We start from the raw sequence: 17,794 nt of genomic DNA on the forward strand, positions 1-17,794 counted from the left end.
CGCTTTAAGCTGCTTCCCACCCCAAAAAGACGGCACAGCTGCAAGCAGCATGAAGAATGGGATTGATATGAAACTGCTGATCCCCTGGCCACTGTTAGCAGGCAATGGAGAATACTTCTGATGACAATGTCTGTTTCTTCTGCACCCAGAAATTTAACTCACTTGCTGCACAAAGTGTAACTCATGACAAGCCAGCTATAAATTGGCCTTGGCTCACTCTTGTGTCCCCGAAAGCTCCTCTAGTGCTGTAATTTTTCCAGTACACTAAATGAAAGTAGCAGTGAATAGTTCAAAATTCTGCTCTCGTAGACCTAGAATTACGTCCCTCTTAGCGGTCAAATCAACATAGGTCCTAGGTTTCTTCTCATCCTCATTTTCCCGGATCTGCAATTATATGTCTGTGTGTGTTCGTGTGTACATTGGTCTGCCCTGGAGGTTGCAGCCTTGGCTCCGCTGCGCTCCACTGAGTCTGCCAGGAGATCTCATGGACGCCTCAGTGGAGCGGACTCTTAAAAACACTGCTTACCCCAAGGAGATTTATTTCAAGTTACAGAGCAGAGCAGAGTCTCTGTCTAAATCCTCTATGAGTGTATGTTTCTGTGTTATTCATGGTATTTACACATGCAAGGCTGCATTGAGATGCTATAAAAACAGGAACAGAGCAAGCGACAGGTTTCTGAATAGGCAGAGATATCCCTATAATGTCATTTCACTGAGATGTTTCTCAACACCTCATTTGTCACAGTCCAAGTGCTTTGTAGTAGTCAAACAACTGTGCTGTTTGTTCTCATTATGTCGTAGATTTTCTCCATTGACTGCGATCAGGTCATGCTTGTAATTTTTTCGTGTACTCTGCCAGAAGACTCATTCTAGCTTTTCTATGCTTTTATACCAACCTCCGTGGAGCATGAATCAGACACTGTTGGTGTTCGAAGTACTCACAATAGAGGGATTTTTTACATCACCGTGTTTAAATGACTCAGCATCATGCTTCATATGTGGATCTTTTGAAAGCTTTAGTACTCCTGAGGGTTCATTGCAAACACTCATCGAGGAAAGAACACACATTGTGGGAATAGAAGAAGAGGAAAGAACCAGTTGCTTCATTTTGGAAACAAGTGAGATAATCTTTGGTGATCCCTTAGATTGACATTTAAATGTCATTTATTTTTGCAGAGCAGTGAGCTGTCATAATTGATGAAGTTATTCAACAGTCAGTTGTTTTATCCACTATTTTCAAAGCACTGGTCCATAGTGTTGTGAGTTGGTTTACATGAAATTTGATGGGTCCTCAGGTGAGCGACATTTAACCAGCAGTAACTGAACATCTTTAAAGCTGATATGATAATGTTTTTTTCGCAGCATTATGGTTACTTTCACATCCAGCAGCAGATATGGAGTCACGTTCCTAACCACGCAGTGGATATTAAGTCCAATTTTCAGTCATTTTTTGCTCTGCTTTTGCTCTCTACCAACTCCTGATAGAGATATTTGTCTCCTTTGCAGATACTTCACTGTGTTAACCACCTAGCCGCTATCTGTGTCTGCTGTTTAGTGCTGAGCAGGTAGTATACAGTGTATTTTAGAGCTTTCTTGCAGAAAACAACTGCCTGTTGTGGTCAAAATGATGCTATCAGAGCACTGAGAGTAAACCAAAACGATGAATCTGCAGGTCAGACAACTAAACTATGAGCTGGAAGTCACTGGAAAGCTGCAGATTTAGATGACAGAGATGAGGCGTTTCGTGGCGAGAAACCCCTTTCTCAATGTCATACTGCTTTTCTTGTCGTGCCAACATCTGGCTGAATCTTCTGTTCAGATTGGCATAAAATAAAATAAAAAAACAAAGCACATTCATGTTCCCCAGAAGATGAATCTAGACTGTTGGAGGTTCCCTGCTCTTTCCTGCCGTACCATTCTCAGCTAAAATGTTACATGCACAAGAACACAGCACAAATATCGTAATGTGTTTGGCAGCAAAATTTCTTGCACACATTTTTTGTTTTCTTTGTTCCTCTGATTGTTACCACCATTAGAAATTATAAAATTCTTAGTATGAGTTGGTCCATTCAATACTTCTGTTTTGTTGGATCTATTCAACAGTGCATATTGGCAAGCTTTTCTCCTTTTAAAACTTTACAACATTTGTCAGAGTCTAATATTTGCAGATGGCTGTTAAGTTGTGAAAATAGAATCTTCAGTGATTGATGTTGATTGCAAAAACCTTGACTTTGGATGGCCCCATGTTCTTGGCTACAGTGCATTTGGCATTAGAGTTGGTCTGAAATTCTGCTGAGTGGATAATTGCTTTACCCTGCAATAAGTTGACAGCTTTAAAGATAATAAAAGATGCATGAACTCTTAGGAAATCATTGATAAGTTAAGACAACTGGCTGGTACCAGGCCAGTGAAACAATATAACCATTGTTTTACTTCATGTGGTAATGCGCACTCATGAGTACATACGTTTTCTGTTTATAGGGACAAGATCATGATAAAAAAAATGCAGAAAAACCTGAAATATGTGTTACATATTAATGTCTGGGTGATTCAACACTTGTATGTGTTTTTTTCTGAGCTTACACAGCTTTGCTTGTATGATTTTTGTGCACTTGTTTTAAAGATTTTTACCCTATTTTTCTGGTGTTTCCTTCATAGTACATCAAGATCCCAGCTCCCACATCAGAGTCACCTTCAGCTCTTCGCGTCTTCTCCTTCTACTTATCCAGCGACAGCAAAGACCAGCCACAAGCCAGCTTTGAGTGCATCCATCAGTATGTTTCAGGGTACGAAGTAATTTGTTATTTCATGTATGTATGTATGTATGTATGTAAGAACTGAAGTGATTTTGGTTATTATCAAGAAAACCATGGAAAATGGCCAGATATCAGCTCTTAAATTACACTCTTATGAGCTATTTTTGTTGTTATCACTATATTTGTACATGACCTGGTTCATTCACCCTTCATACAATTGCATTTGCCCTGTTCCACCCATAGTGAAAAAACCCCAGACCGTCACTGATCCACCCTCATGTTTTACTGTAGGGGCAGACAGTCTAGTTTGTAGCTTCTCCAGACTTCCTCCTAACCAGTAAGTTGACTGGAGTGGACATCAACTGAAAATTGGATTCATCAATGAAGAGAACCTTAGCCAGTAAAGAGTAACCAGGCTTTCCTCTGCCTGTCGTTGATGAAGGGCTTCTTCTGTGCCCTGTGTGACTTCAGACCAGCGTCAAGAAGTCAGTTTCCAAATGTTCTTGCCGAAAGTCACATTTCTCGACAGTGCCCACTCATTTTTAAGGTACCTGAAGGTCTGACGATGATTTCTGACACAGGAACGGATGGATCATCTCATGGAGTAGAAAGACATTTCCTGCCACGACCAGCTAGCAATTTGATATTACCATGTTGGGCTCGTTTTTTGTTGGTGTAATGAACGGCTGTCTTGGAGATCTTCAGTTTTTTCGCTACCTGTCTCTCACTCATGCTAATTTCCAGCAGTGCCAATATGGCTGCCTTTGTGGCTTCACATAATTCTTTAGTTTTAGGCATTATGTGAGAGCTGACAACTTCTGAGTTGTGCTACAGCTTGAATGTAAGCAGGAAACCACTCTAGGTCTTTACATGTGCAGTGCTGCTGATGACATGAAGTGGCCTCTTATATACCCTGGGAATACAATTAAGTTTAAACATGTCAAATAGGGCGTAAATTATTATGGAATCAGCTGCATTTTTTTTGTCGTGTTCATTGTATTCTTCAGGTAATATACCTTTATTAGTACCAGGCATTGAAATGAACAAGAAACTGAAGTAAACAAGGGTGGTCTAGTAATTTTTTCCATGACTGTGCATATATAGATCTAGACATAGATATTGATATAGAGATATAGAGATATAGATGTATATATCTTCCAAAAAAATTATGCCAGACTTGACTTTTTACTTCATTCAAAATCCTGTCTGAAGCGCCAGGGAAAACTAACCAAAGTCTTTTATTTTCCCCACATAAATCACAAATCGAATCAGAGAATTTTGGCAAATGCTTCCTTCCAAAAATGGACTCTTTCTTAAGTTTCCAAATGTGTCATGAGTAAACATTTGATTTGATCTACTGGTTGTGGCACGTGTCTTCAGACGACAGTTTTTACTCATCTTCAAACCACATTTTTTTAAAGTTTGATTCCTTAGTTTCCTCTGTGCACATATATCAAGAGAGGCAGTTAACTCGCAGCTTGAAATACGTTGCATGGGGCAAGTGTAATTTCCTGTATATTTCTAGGCTGAGTCTCTCATTACTGAGACCTGTGATGCCTTATTTATGGAGTGGATATGCTTGGAAACTGAAAGTTTTGCTCCGTGGCTAATTGTGGTCTGAACTTCAACTAGTTTTGGTTCCAGTCAGCTGCTGCAGCCAAGAGAAACAGTGCAACAGCGTGAAGGAAAGACCTTACCCTCTCTGCCCTCACGAATGTTTTGATATTTAGATACTAAAGAGGAGAAATGGTCAGTGATCACGTATGTAATTATGTTGTAAAAATGAATATTGGATCAGAGGAAAAGGCTCCTATTTTGAAATATGAAAACATAATGAATTTGGCAGTGCAGTAAATCCCTGAGTTATTTGCTGTATTAATGGAGTCCAGGTTCTTGTATTAAACTTTCTTCTTTTGTCCAAGATGATCCTTGTTTTGCAACCATGCTGGCAGGAGCCAATATAATCCTGGTGGTTTTCCACAGGCTCTATCCTGCTTTGAACCAGGATATCTGGCTTTCTCACATGTAGCAGGCAGCAGAGCTATATTCAGCTTGTGACATAATGTACAGTAACCATAGACTTGTCTTAGCCAGCTTCTGCCACAAAGCCACTTTATGCTGCGCAGACTCTATACTGGTACGCTGCTCTGAGATAGCTTACAGGACTGTCTTTACAGTGTTTACTGTAGAGCCAGCAGAAAGCCCTGCGATTCAGCAGCTGTGTATTTTTGTTTTGCAGTGACGGCCGCGACCAGCTGGAGGGTCAAGGCAGCATCCAGGACAAGATCACTGTGTGTGCCACCGACGACTCCTACCAGATGACCCGTGAGAGGATGTCTCAGGTGGAGAAGGACAGCTGGAGCCGCTCCGCCATCGAGATCAAACCTGGAGCCACGCATCCAAGTAAGATTAGACAAGAAGCCTCTGCGGTGGAAAAACAGGATGACACATCTGCAGATTTTCATGTGGAAGGGCCAAATGGTTTTAAGCTTGGAGAGGGATCAGCAAATTGGATGTGTACACAATGATGCCATATAAAAACAAAAATAGAAATATAACAGTACCAATAAAAGTAATAGGAATTTTTGCTGGACTTGAAAAATAATCCTTTATCCATTGCTGAATGCTTAAAACCAGAAATTTTCCTATTGTGATGTGTAATGAAACCAGGTGTGCATGGTGTGTTTTTGGTTACACAAATAAGACCAAAAGTGAACTCCTGTCTCCAATGTTTATTACTTTCTACCCTTTCTTTTTTGGCTTTTGGTTTTAAGTGTAACTTTGTCTCTCTTCTCACATCTGGCTTTGAAAAGAGTGTTGGCTAAATAGATGTTTGTATTGTTCAGAGTCAGCAACTATCTGTCTTTAACTTGTAATTTGAGGGGTGCCCGTATAGTTCAACGTGTTAACCGGGCGACCCATGTACAGGGGCTGGTCCCCGACGCAGCGGCCCGGTTCGATTCCCGCTCGCGGCCCTTTGCTGCATGTCTTCCCCCGACTCTTCTCCCCTGTTTCCTGTCCCTCTCTCTCACTGCACCTTTCGAATAAAAGCCGAAAAAAGCCAAAAAAATAACTTAAAAAAAAAAAAAACTTGTAATTTGAGAGGTAGTAAGCAAATATAAGATTCAAAGCCAGATTCATACCACTACTGAAAGCCATAGTTTTAGAAAGAACTGGTGGAAGTGTCTCTAAAACATAGCTTATGAAATTAAATGTTAGCTGCTTAGGGATTGTAAACAGGTTCATTTTTGTAGCAAACAAGTTAAACGGCTGCAACATGGTCCCACAAGCTTGTCTGGAAATGACTCAACTCTGTCTCAAACTTCAGTTTTCTTAGATCTTAATTATCAAGAATACCTTACAGCATATTAATCATGTAAGAGCACAAACTGGAAAGCTAATTTATGCTCTTTTTTTCTCTTCTCTAACCTCTGCTACAGTTATGCAATATTTTTTCTTGGCCCAATTCGAGACCCCCATGTCAGTGCTGGAGCTCCAGGGGAAGCTGAAACTCTGGTTGGTTTAGGTCAGATTTAGACTGTGGGGATTGTGTAACTTGAGATCTCAAGCTGATGATGACATAGCAGCATATATGCCCAAAGAGAAACATTTAATAACTACACTAAATTCCACTTTGAGCCACAGGAGGCTGTCCTAAATGTAGTGCATACTGTAAAGCATACCAGAACCTGTAGAGTGTGTGTCTGACACATCACACACCAGAACATAATTCATTGTATTTTGCTCATGATTAATGATTTGTAGTCAACTAATGAGAATGCATAGTGTTGTTATCTCTTGGCAGGATGGACTTTTGTGGTTAAAAAAAGAGCTTTCTTTTTCTGTACCTCACCCCCACTCTGACCTTCAAAGCGCAGATTAACCTGTAATGGGATTAGCACAGACAGAGAGATAGCTTTCACTGCTCTTACATGCCCCATCTGTCTGCAGCAGGGAATAATCAATGGGAGCCTACATCTAAAGACAAATAGCAGCAGGCCTGCGTGTGTGTGTGATCTATAGATAATGATTAGAAAATATTTTATGAGTGTTTCCCCATTAGTCAGCCTGCTGTCGAGACAGTGCAGTTAGTAGAGCATGTTCAACAGGTAAAAGCAGTGTGGAGTTTTCAGTCTGTTTTCTGTCGCATCTCGCTGCTGTCATTTGATCACCTACATAAAAATATGAAAAGCCTTGTTATTTTGCCAGTATGAAAGATTTCTAATTATAGAATTCCCTTCCTCAAGGGTTGAGAAATTAGTTCCAATAAGCTTAAATTTAAATCTCACTAAATCCCAACTTTGAAGATTGGATTTCTTGTGGAGCGCTGACATATTTGAAGGAGGAGAATGTATTATAAAATGTTGCATTTGTACACAAACAGGAGAATGTGGAGAGTTTTGGGGGTAATGCTGGTAGACAAAGTGATGATGTCTCAACAAGTATCACTTATATCACTATAAATCCTGTTCTTTTTCTGTGTGTTCAGGTAAATGTATCAAGTACCACAAGAGGCCGGCGGCTCCTCTGTCTGCCTCAGACAGCAGCTTCTATAAGCAGTCTACCAACAACCGGAGGAACAGCACTTTGGCCACCCCGACCCAGAAGCCCCTCAGGGACCGAATCATCCATCTGCTGGCTCTCAAACCGTACAGAAAACCAGAGCTGCTGCTGTGGCTGGAAAGAGAAAGAGCCAGCCCCAAGGATAAGGCCGAGCTGAGTGCCACGCTGGAGGAGGTACTTAGAAACAATGTGATTGCACACATACTGCATATAAACACCAACATGTACTGTACATGCAGATACACAGTCAGTACAGCATCAAGTGTTTCTCATAAGAGGTTTTACATGTAGGATCCGTAGATTGAGACACCTTGTAACCCCTAAACATAGATGTACTACGGATATTTATTTTTAAAAAGCACTACCCGCACTGTCATTTGTGTGCATGCTCGTGCATTTGACCGATACATTTGCACACTGCCCACATGTGAGAACATACTGCATATACATATTTCTATAGCCTCTGCCAACTGAGTGTCTGAGATGACAACCCAACTGAATACTGACGCATATAAACACAGTGTTCCAAGCAACAATTAAAGCACTCTAAAATGCATTTTAACTATTTAAAAAAAAACTGCTTTCAGTGTTCTCAGGAAGGATGCCAATATTCCAGTGAATAGCGCTAATGTTTTACACCATCCTATCATTAAATGCACCAAAATATAAAATATAAAACATTTATTTTATATGACCCTCCTGTATACATTGTTGAGCAATTCGTAAATGTTGTTTGTGTGTTTGTACTGTCGTGATTAGTGTGTCTGTGTGTATTTTGCAGGCCCTCTGCTTGTTGATGTGTGCATGCATGTGGTTTTCGTATCGGTGCTTGTGAGTAATTAGGTCGCTGCTGTAATTGTCTCTGCAGAGATTGTGTTTGCTGTTGGGCGGGCCGCTCTGTCAGGAGGCCCCTGAAAGATAGATGTGCTCAGAGAAAGGCAGTCTGAGAAGACGTTAAAGTCCCTGTGACAAAGAAGTTCTGACGTCAGATGGGAACAGAATCTCAGAGAAAGAGAATTTTGCTTTTTAGGAATGTGGATGTTCTACTTTTAGCCTGTTGTCCACTCCACTTAGTGACAGTTTAACTATTTAACTCACTTAAAGTGTCAGAAATAAGAAAAGAATGTCTCTTTTATAGCGTTGTTTCTATATTCATACAGTTAATTAGTTATCTGAAGAACACGGGTTTGCAACAAGCCCAGATGCGGCCTTACATTAACACACAAAAACATCACACATGTAGGTATAATTTTAAATCAAGAAAGTAATTTAGTATTGTTTAAGAATGGCATATTAAAGTGGTTTGATACTATTTTGGATATTTTTTTGTTAAAATATCTGGACCTTTAAAATGTACACAGGCCAATGCACATTTACAGCAATCACATGTAGACAAACAAATGTCCTTTTGATTTTTACAGCAACAAAATCAATTAAACCTATAAATTGTTAACAAGTGTTGATATTCTATCTATGTTGCATGTGAATGTTTCTCAATAAGTTATCGGTAAAATTAATATATACACAGATCTCAAGAATCAAAACTGTTGTATGTTCTGTATGGCATTTAGAAATCATGAAGACAACCAAAGCAAACCCATTAATGGACATTTTATAGTTATATTTCTATAATGCTGATGCATCAAATGACAATGTAAAAGAGGATTTTTGTAGCTTGGACTTTTCCCGCCCACAACTGTACTGTTTTTGTTCACTCACATGTTGCTTTTGGACACAACAATCAGCTGTTTCCATCTGTGGACTTCTTGCCAAGCACCGAACAGCAGATGAAGGATCGTGGCAAGCAGGGGAACACAGTGGAACATTTAGCTGCTAAAGAGCCACATGTTTCAATCAGCTATGAATAATGTAAGAAATGAAAGGCTTTGCATCACTCGTCTGATATTTCAGGTGGCCAAAGTGAATCCCAAAGACAGCAGCTACTTGCTGAGGGATGACCTCTACAGGTACGTGCAGAGGGACTGGCCTGGCTACAGCGAGGAGGAGAGGCAGCTGATCTGCAGGCTGCTGGCCAGGTGGGTTAGAGGCAATATGGATGACATCAAACTAGTCATTAAATCTGCTTCTCTCATTATGCAGCCTGTTTCTGTGTGAAACAGGCTGAGGTGTACATACATGTGTCTCTTCACTTTTTAAGATCCGCGTTGCTTCTTGGTGTTAATTGTTGTCAGCACAAACTGAAGTAGACAGTCATCACGACTGACAAAAACAGGCTTGCAGAAACTCACAAATAACAAAACAGTAATTGGACATGGAAGCTTTCTCTTTCACTTGATTGTCTCTCACACCTTTAGACAGGCACTGGCTCACCCAGTCACCTTTTTTCCTCCTTCCACATATTCCACTTTCAGTCTAACACATCTCTTTACAGGTGCTAATCAACACTCAGAAACAGAGCTTGTCTGTGCCTGCAGCTCAAGGAATCTGTTTCATTTTCACGCTCAGCTTTAGCAGGTCTCCTGTAAATCTACATAACTTTGTGTGGCAGTAGTTCAAATTGAAATGTGGCTGAATTCCACATAGACTGATAATACGTCTGTGTCTCATTGCCATGTTGTTTCTCTCTGTATTTAACAGGAAGTTGCAGCCACATATCAGCAACCAATCAAGGAATCTTCAAGCAAACTCATCATTACTGAAGACCTCAGAGGATCAAAGCGTTGCAAAAACACTTGCAGTGGTAAAAAGCCTAATTATTTTTCATTTACCTTTCATTATGCAGAAAACTGGTTGATCTGGTTGCAAACATGCTTCTTTTTAATCTTGGTTTCTGCATAAATGTGAGTTGGTACAATTTTTGCATTTCAGTTGTTGCCCTCGGATCTTTAACCAGCTGGTTTTTTATGTCTGCTGGATTTTACATGAGATAACGTTGTGAAGTTTGACAGCAAATTTGTAAGCTTGGTTACAGGTTGTATGTTTTGGATGAAAATATGTCATAGTTAGATGCTGATTTGTCTCTCTTTTTCCCTTCATTTTGCAGAAACGCCCCGTGCCTTTTGACTCACTGGAAAGGGTATCAGCTAAGAGACAAAAACTTACGGACCAGACATTACAACAGCAGCCTGCTGTAAACGGACTCTTAAACAACAAAGCAGGACACAATAATGTAAATCTTATCCTCAACCCCAATTTCCACACAAAGACTGAGTTTCAAAGGACAAGTAACCATCCGGATAACCAAAATGGCTTACCAGGGAACCACAATGGCATCCCTCTAATGCACAAACTGTCTAGCACCTCTGACGGACCTGTGGCAGAGATCAGGGTGCAAGAACCCAAAGGAAGCAGCGTCCAGCCTCCCCAGTGTGGCTCTGATTGTGCTAAACAGCAGCCTACAAACAGCCAGCACAAAAAGAAGAAATCTAAAAAGCACAAAGACAAGGAGCGAGAGAGGTTAAAAGACAACCAGGGAAGTGACTGGATAAAGACGAGTCCTGATCTCAAGCAGAATCCAGACAAACTTGACAGTAAGGCCCTTTTTACATGCATTTTCCTTTTGCCTGATATCACCCTACATGCCTGTTATATTGTTCCGTCAAATAAATCCTGAAACCACTGATGTAGGGGGAGCTGTCTTCAGGGATTTTTTCCACACTCCCCTTTCTGTGGATCATTTTGACTTCCATGTGGCGGTCTTTATTGCTTCCTGGACTATTCTTGTAAGAATAAGACGTGTCATATTGCAGTGATCACAACACTAACACACCCTTTTGTTGTTATGTGTCTGAACTCGCCTCTGCAGTTGCCTTCAAGATAACAGTGTAACCACACACACTCTGAGCAGTGGTAATTGTGTGTGAGTTCGCTCTGAGTGACCGTGTGTGTGGCAGCCTGCTGGTACATTTGTACAGTATTATCTAATAAGCATGGCCACGTTTGCTCCCTGATGCTCACCCTCTTGAGTCCTCACTGTGTTATGTGCCTGACTGACTCAACAACATCTTGAGCAGTGCATTGGGTCTCTGAGCTGAGAGGTCTCCTGACACCCACCAGCTCTTAGCTCGTCTGCACAGAGGCAGGCAGACACACACACACACACACACACACACACACACACACACACACACACACACACACACACACACACACACACACACACACACACACACACACACACACACACACACACACACACACACACACTCAGACTGTGGCTTTCTGCACAAACAAAAACACATTGCTTAACATTCAGACAATGACAAAGTGTTATGTGGATGACTGTATCAACTCCACTCAAGCTAATGTCATTTTCTCCATGATTGTGCTTCCGCTTCAGATCCTGACATCACAAATGCTGTGGCCTCTGAGGAGAAGCCAGATTACGTGCTGTGAGTGTAAACGTGTTTTAAATTCATTGTTCCAGGTGGTGTCACTGCTTTAGGTGTACTGCTTTTGTTACACGTCGATGAGAAAGAAAGACTGACGGGTTGAAGAGTGAATTATGTAGCTGCACAACATTGTGGCCTTGTGCTGCCATCCTGTGTCAAAAAAGAAGTACTACAGAACCATAAAATAAAATACAGAAAAGGTGATTGTGAATGACAAAACATTGTGATGATTGCATATCTGCAGGACATAATTCAGACAAAGCAGTGTCTTTGTACCTTAATCAGTTATGTAAGATAACACTGAAAACACTGAAAGTCCATCATCACTGACTGCGTTTGTCTGTTTCTCCTGGTAGGACATACGGCACAATAAAGAGCTTGGAGCAGCGTCAGAGGTACCAGGAGGATTTCTGTGCAGAGTATGATGAATACAAAGATCTCCATTCCCGCATCGCCACCATAACTCACATGTTTGTTCAGCTCGGGTCTAAGATCAAGAGCCTGTCCCCCGGCACACAAGAATACAAGGTACATACGTGCATCTGATGTGAATCATGGCACACAGTGCTGAATTAAGACATTATTCTGTGCAGCTGAATTATTATGAACAATTTTGGGATTTGTGCTTTGTACCATTTAGATAATGGAAGACCAAATACTAGAAAAGTACAACAAGTATCGGAAGGTGAGTCAAACATTAGAATGAGTTGTTTTGTTATGTATTGATGTGTGTGGATTTTTTCATCTCCTCCTGTTATGAGGCCAGGATATTTTTAAGCACTGTAAATCCATTAAAACAAGAAATTCACTAAACAGGATTGTACCAAGGAACTGCAGTCTGAGATAAACTCCCACCTCCTTGGTACATTGGTTATCATTATCAAGTCTCTTACTGTTTGAATGACAGATTGTTTTAGTTCTTCAAATTGGGATGACATAGTTTGGTTGTCCTCCTGTAGCATTTATACCGAAAACAATATGAACAGCATGAAGGAAAACAAATGTTGAATTGTGCTTTAACATGGGAGCTACTTACATATGTGACTTCAATAACTGGACCTTCATGTCACAAAATATAGTTTAAAGAGGTTAAATCTTATAAAAGTTTGTTTTGTGAATTGTTGCGCAGTTATTTCAACATAATCAAATATAAGCTTTGTCAGTTGTGTTAAATTTAATATAATCATTAAATTACTGATAATATATGTGAACTTTGGAGAAAAATTCAGGCGTGAACTAACTGACACTGTTTATTTAACATGTTTTCATGGTTGGTAACAGTGTTAGTACTGAAGAGCTTGTATGCTATAGGGTGGCATTAGTTTAACCATCTGAACCCCGGAACTTGCCAGTGGGTATGAAAGGCATTTCATCTTTTGAAAAATTTCCAAAATAGACATCTTATCAGAACAAAAAACTGTGAAAACAGAAACACTCATTGTATTTTCAACTCTGAAAAGGTCCTCGAACTAATCATGGGTGATGTGTCATGACGTCTGGAAAGTTATCCACATTTTAAGTCTGAAGTTGTCATATTCATCAAAATCACACAATTGTACATGCCTCATTTGAAATCTGGTTTGCTCCAACCATTTTCTGTGTAAAACAAACAAATCAGAATTTTTAGGACCATTAATAAGGTGACAAAAATCTGAGGAATTTTCAGTACTGCAGGCTGTGATTAAAAACAGCAGGTAGAAGATGAAAAATGTAAGTCATGACATGTCTATTGTGTGTGAAGTCATCACTTCTTTCTAGTATCCACAACTCCTGGAGGCACTTGCAGGTTTTTTCATCTTAATCAAAGAAATGACTTTCCTTTTTCATTTTTTATGATTTATGGCATTCTAATTGGGTCATACTGGACAAAAGACATTTTTGAGGGGTTTTTCTCTACTTCTAGCCAGAGTTGTACCATGGACGTGCAGGACTTTATATTGCAGTAAAAAATGAGTCCACATCAGGTAAAAAAGGTGACGTGAGCAATAACGCTTGGGGTTCAAAGGGTTAAGAAGGGCTCTGGGGCAGTTGCACTTTGCTCTGTTTATTATTTCCACATGTGTACTTGTCATCAGTTCACATCTGCAGATATTAAGGGTAATCTTTGGAGCTTAGTGTGAATAATAAGTGTAATAGTATGAACCTCTTTTATTAACACTGTCTCATCTCTCCACAGAAGTTCCCTGGCTATCGGGAAGAAAAGAAACGCTGCGAGTACCTCCACGAGAAACTGTCGTACATCAAACAGCTCATCATAGACTATGATGTCTGTAAAGTGTCTTCGTAGCATCAGCTCTCACATTTTTTCCAGATGGTGCCCCCTGGAAAGTGTTTTTACATGAGAGTGATGAAACTGCAGCCATCAACACAGACAGATTCTGCTTGGACCACGGACAATACTGTGAGCACTAATGATATTAAATCAATAGCAGATTTCATTCTGGTCTTTCAAGCCTGTTTGTTCTAAAGTTATCATTTCTTCAGAGATTCTTGATGTGAAAAATCCAAGGGAGAGAGGCAACAAAATGTGAGCCTTATTAAAGCCAGAGTCAGTGTAAGCCATTTTGATAGAAATATGTCAAAGCTTGTTAAGACTTTAACTTATTCGCTTTGTTTTTCACACTTGTGAACTCAAACATTCCTTCCGGCAGTTTTTCCTCTTTCCTTTTTTATACATTTAAAGATTTCAATAAGCATCATAAAATATGAAGTGCTTTTGAATTCCATATCAATGTGGCCTCATTTATAATGAGTGAAGCCACCCACTGCAAAAAAAGAAATATGATATATATTTAGTCATTTCATCTCAGATTTCTTATGTCATGTCTTATTATGCAAATGGAGTGAAATGATTCCACTTGTTCCCACTGCAGTTTCCCTCACAGTTTCAGGCATGAAGCAAGACAAGTTTAAAACTGCAGCAGAAACCTAAATGAAGTTAATTCTACGCTGGGAACAAGTGAAATGGTATCACCCCTTGGCTGAACAAAATAATAGACAAAATGATGTGTTAGAGTGAAGGTATTTTCCAGTACAGCCAGTGAGAGGATCATCCTGCTCAATGTATCTGGTTAGTTTATTTTAAGAATGAAGCATGTGATCCTGATGTATCACGCACTCATTTCAGAATCCTATTTAAAGCAGCTGAATCCAATGAGCAAAAACAGGAAAATGAATCACCTGGTTGAAAATGTTAAGAGTTGCAGGTTCACATGGAACCTGCCGCAATAAGCCGAGGTATCTGCATCTCCCAAATGCACTTGAGTTTGTCTAAAGTATTTATTAGTCACTCTCCCTTTCTTTTCAACACTTGGTGAATGGACCAAAATACATAAATGTTAATCATGCAGCAAGTCTAGTTTTAAAGTATTTTAACCTACTGGAAAGAAGTGTCTTTGTGTCTTTTTTGCATAGAACTACTGATGTATTTATTTTGAAGCCATTTTGTTTCCCTTCTATCCTGTGCCGCTGGTCTCCTCAGCTTGTAGCGTCCGGTCTTGTTAGATCAAAGTGTTTGTATCCAAGCAGCAGGGGGAGGAAGGTGGGAGAGGTTGTGAATAGATGAAAGGTATCATAATATATTGTGTGTTTTGTCTCTTGTCTTGACGCAGTTGTGGAGAGTGTCTGTGTTAAAGCTGCCCCAAAGGCCTCTTATAATGACTGCTTTAACACTGCAAATGAAGGCCTCGGGTGAGCGGTTATCTGCCACTTCAGCTGTGTTTGAAATTATTCACTTGTACACTATAAAGGGAGATAGAAACATCATCAGAGACTCTGGTATTGTAAGGCATAAAGCATGCTGGTACTTTAACGACTATATTGCACTGCAGTTTTGGATTACTGATTCGACTATCGGATCCTCATTTAGGAATTTAGATACTAAATGAGGGGCCACACTAAATTGGTGACTTTTTAGTGTGCAGTGGAGGATTTCAAAATCAGCCCTGAATAGTAGATTTTCAGGAAAAAACAGCCATGTTGGTACAATGTGTGCATTTGTGACACCGTGACTAGTCGTGGTGTTTGGATCTCATCGCCTTCAATTTGCAGTTAATAATCAGTGCCCATTCCGTTTGTAATTGTTCATTGTGGTTTCAGTTTTTGCTCTGAATGTCAACATGCTGTCAATGACATAGAAGCCTTAAGATTTTCGCTTTTTATGCAACAAATTCTTCATACTGCCAGTGTCGAGGAGGAGTCATTATCCACACACACATCTGTTACCTGCCTTATATTACTGCTGTTACATTTTAAACTGTTTCAATGAACGCCAACTGTGGCTTTCTGTATTCATATTGCAATATAAGAAGTGTTTAGTGCACAGTTTGATCAGTCATAATGACACAGCTTACTCATCACTTGCATTTGTAATCCTTCTGGTACTTTTTTTTTCCCCTTTTCAATTTTTTTAATCATCATTGTGGTACATGTTCAGGTATTCATCATGAGAATTACCATTGATGTTTATACTGCTTACAGTTTTTCCATTTGACCCTCAAACATTTGAAGTACTTTGAAATAGTGTCCTCAGTGGGTTCTGCCATATTTCGAGCACAAAAAGGTCTCTTTTAAAAGTATGAAGTGGGTGGTAATTATGAGAAGGTTTCCTGGGGGAAAGAATAATAGCATCAAGTGATTGATTGAGAACCATAATTTGTCAAAGTGATTTTCAATTTGGTTGTTGAATATTCTGAAGGTTAAAAATAATGTCATTGGGTGGGTTCTGGGTGGTAATCAAAAGCTCCAATAACAGGTTGGCAAAATGCGTTTTTTTTTGTTTTGTTTTTATAAACAAGGTAGCAGTGTGTACTGCACAGTAGGTGTTTTTATGTACAGTACACCTGCTGCCAGAGGACCTTCGTTTCAGAGGACAGGAGTGTATGCATTATGAACTGCATTTTACAAATGTATATTTTCTCTTGTGTTCTTGTGCAAAGTTCAAAGGAATAAAAACATCAAAGAAATCTTTCCCTGTAAGATTTCATGCTTTTTTTGTTGTTGTTGTTGAATTGCTCTTTGAATTTTCTCCGCAGGTACTGCGCATCACACAGCGATTGATCATTCATGTTTGTTCTGTAATTTCAAAGTTTGATGCATGTAGTTCAATGCAAAACTGGATGGCTTCATTTGTTGTAACATTAGTCATTCTTGTTATGAATCCAGCACACACTGATTTAATATCTCATATACAGTTGTACCCATAGAAGAACATACATTCTATGACAAGTGTATAGGACTTTTATGTTGTCAGGTTTTGAAGAAAAATCTGCTGGTAGAGGTTTATGCTTCAGTAGATTGAGTTTTCTGTTCTTAAATTCATTAGAGAAACTAATGAACCACCCATGGAAAAGTCTGAAGTAATCAGGACTAAAATCCTAAACAGTTTAGCAAGCTTGCTGTCTTAACTGTTTGAAAGTGTAAAAACCCAGCATTTATATCTGGCAAGTTGTTTAAAATTAGATGGTTTAATGTCCACTATCACAGCTATTGTACTACAATAATGGAAGACAATCTGCTGAGAGTTCTTCATTATACAGCTTTGCTTTGATGTATTAGTTTGTGTCATATTTCTCTATTGATTCCCCTGCATTTTGAGGGGATGTGAACTGAGAAACAAAGCCTTCAATTGCATATATTTATCTCCTGCAGTGAGCCCCAAACAGCTCCGGTTTAACAGACATTGGAAGTCATTTCTTCGTGACAGCATCCTAACCACAATGAGTTAGGACCCAAACGGAAATAAACAGTGTTGCTCTACAAAAATGAAGAACTGATGCCACTGACATGTTGTATTGACATGTCTAACTGACTATCTTGTTTGATACACAGTCTGTCTTTGGACAAAGCAATCGGCGATGGTTACATGGTTGACAGGGCTCACCAAAGCACAGGAGCATTAATGTCATGTCACATAACCAAACTGTGCATCATGACGGCTGTACAGACAACCATGTTAACTTGTTTAGAAGGTGTGCGAATTTAAACGTGAAGCAAATAATTTATTTACACAGGAACCTCAAACTTTTCTTAAAATTCAATTCAATTTAGTCTTTTTAATATAGCTCTATTTTAGAACATCAGTCATCTCGAGGTATTTCACATAGTAAGGTGAATATCTTAGAA

The 17,794-nt window shown here is 39.6% G+C and overlaps 1 protein-coding gene across 1 annotated transcript in view; it reads left to right on the forward strand.

Annotated features, from left to right (window-relative positions):
- Positions 1 to 16,641, forward strand: part of LOC111568470 (RNA polymerase II elongation factor ELL2-like) — a 30,599-nt gene extending 13,958 nt beyond the window's left edge. The window contains exons 3-12 of the mRNA XM_023270138.3: positions 2,659 to 2,786; positions 4,996 to 5,159; positions 7,246 to 7,493; positions 9,231 to 9,355; positions 9,918 to 10,020; positions 10,324 to 10,810; positions 11,620 to 11,671; positions 12,028 to 12,199; positions 12,312 to 12,356; positions 13,848 to 16,641. Of these exons, the coding sequence (XP_023125906.1) occupies positions 2,659 to 2,786; positions 4,996 to 5,159; positions 7,246 to 7,493; positions 9,231 to 9,355; positions 9,918 to 10,020; positions 10,324 to 10,810; positions 11,620 to 11,671; positions 12,028 to 12,199; positions 12,312 to 12,356; positions 13,848 to 13,958 (1,635 nt within the window). The 3' untranslated portion in view covers positions 13,959 to 16,641. The remainder of the gene's footprint in view (positions 1 to 2,658; positions 2,787 to 4,995; positions 5,160 to 7,245; positions 7,494 to 9,230; positions 9,356 to 9,917; positions 10,021 to 10,323; positions 10,811 to 11,619; positions 11,672 to 12,027; positions 12,200 to 12,311; positions 12,357 to 13,847) is intronic.
- The last annotated feature ends 1,153 nt before the right edge of the window (positions 16,642 to 17,794 follow it).

This window comes from Amphiprion ocellaris, chromosome 1 (assembly GCF_022539595.1).
Source record: "Amphiprion ocellaris isolate individual 3 ecotype Okinawa chromosome 1, ASM2253959v1, whole genome shotgun sequence".
Taxonomy (NCBI): Eukaryota; Metazoa; Chordata; class Actinopteri; family Pomacentridae; genus Amphiprion; species Amphiprion ocellaris.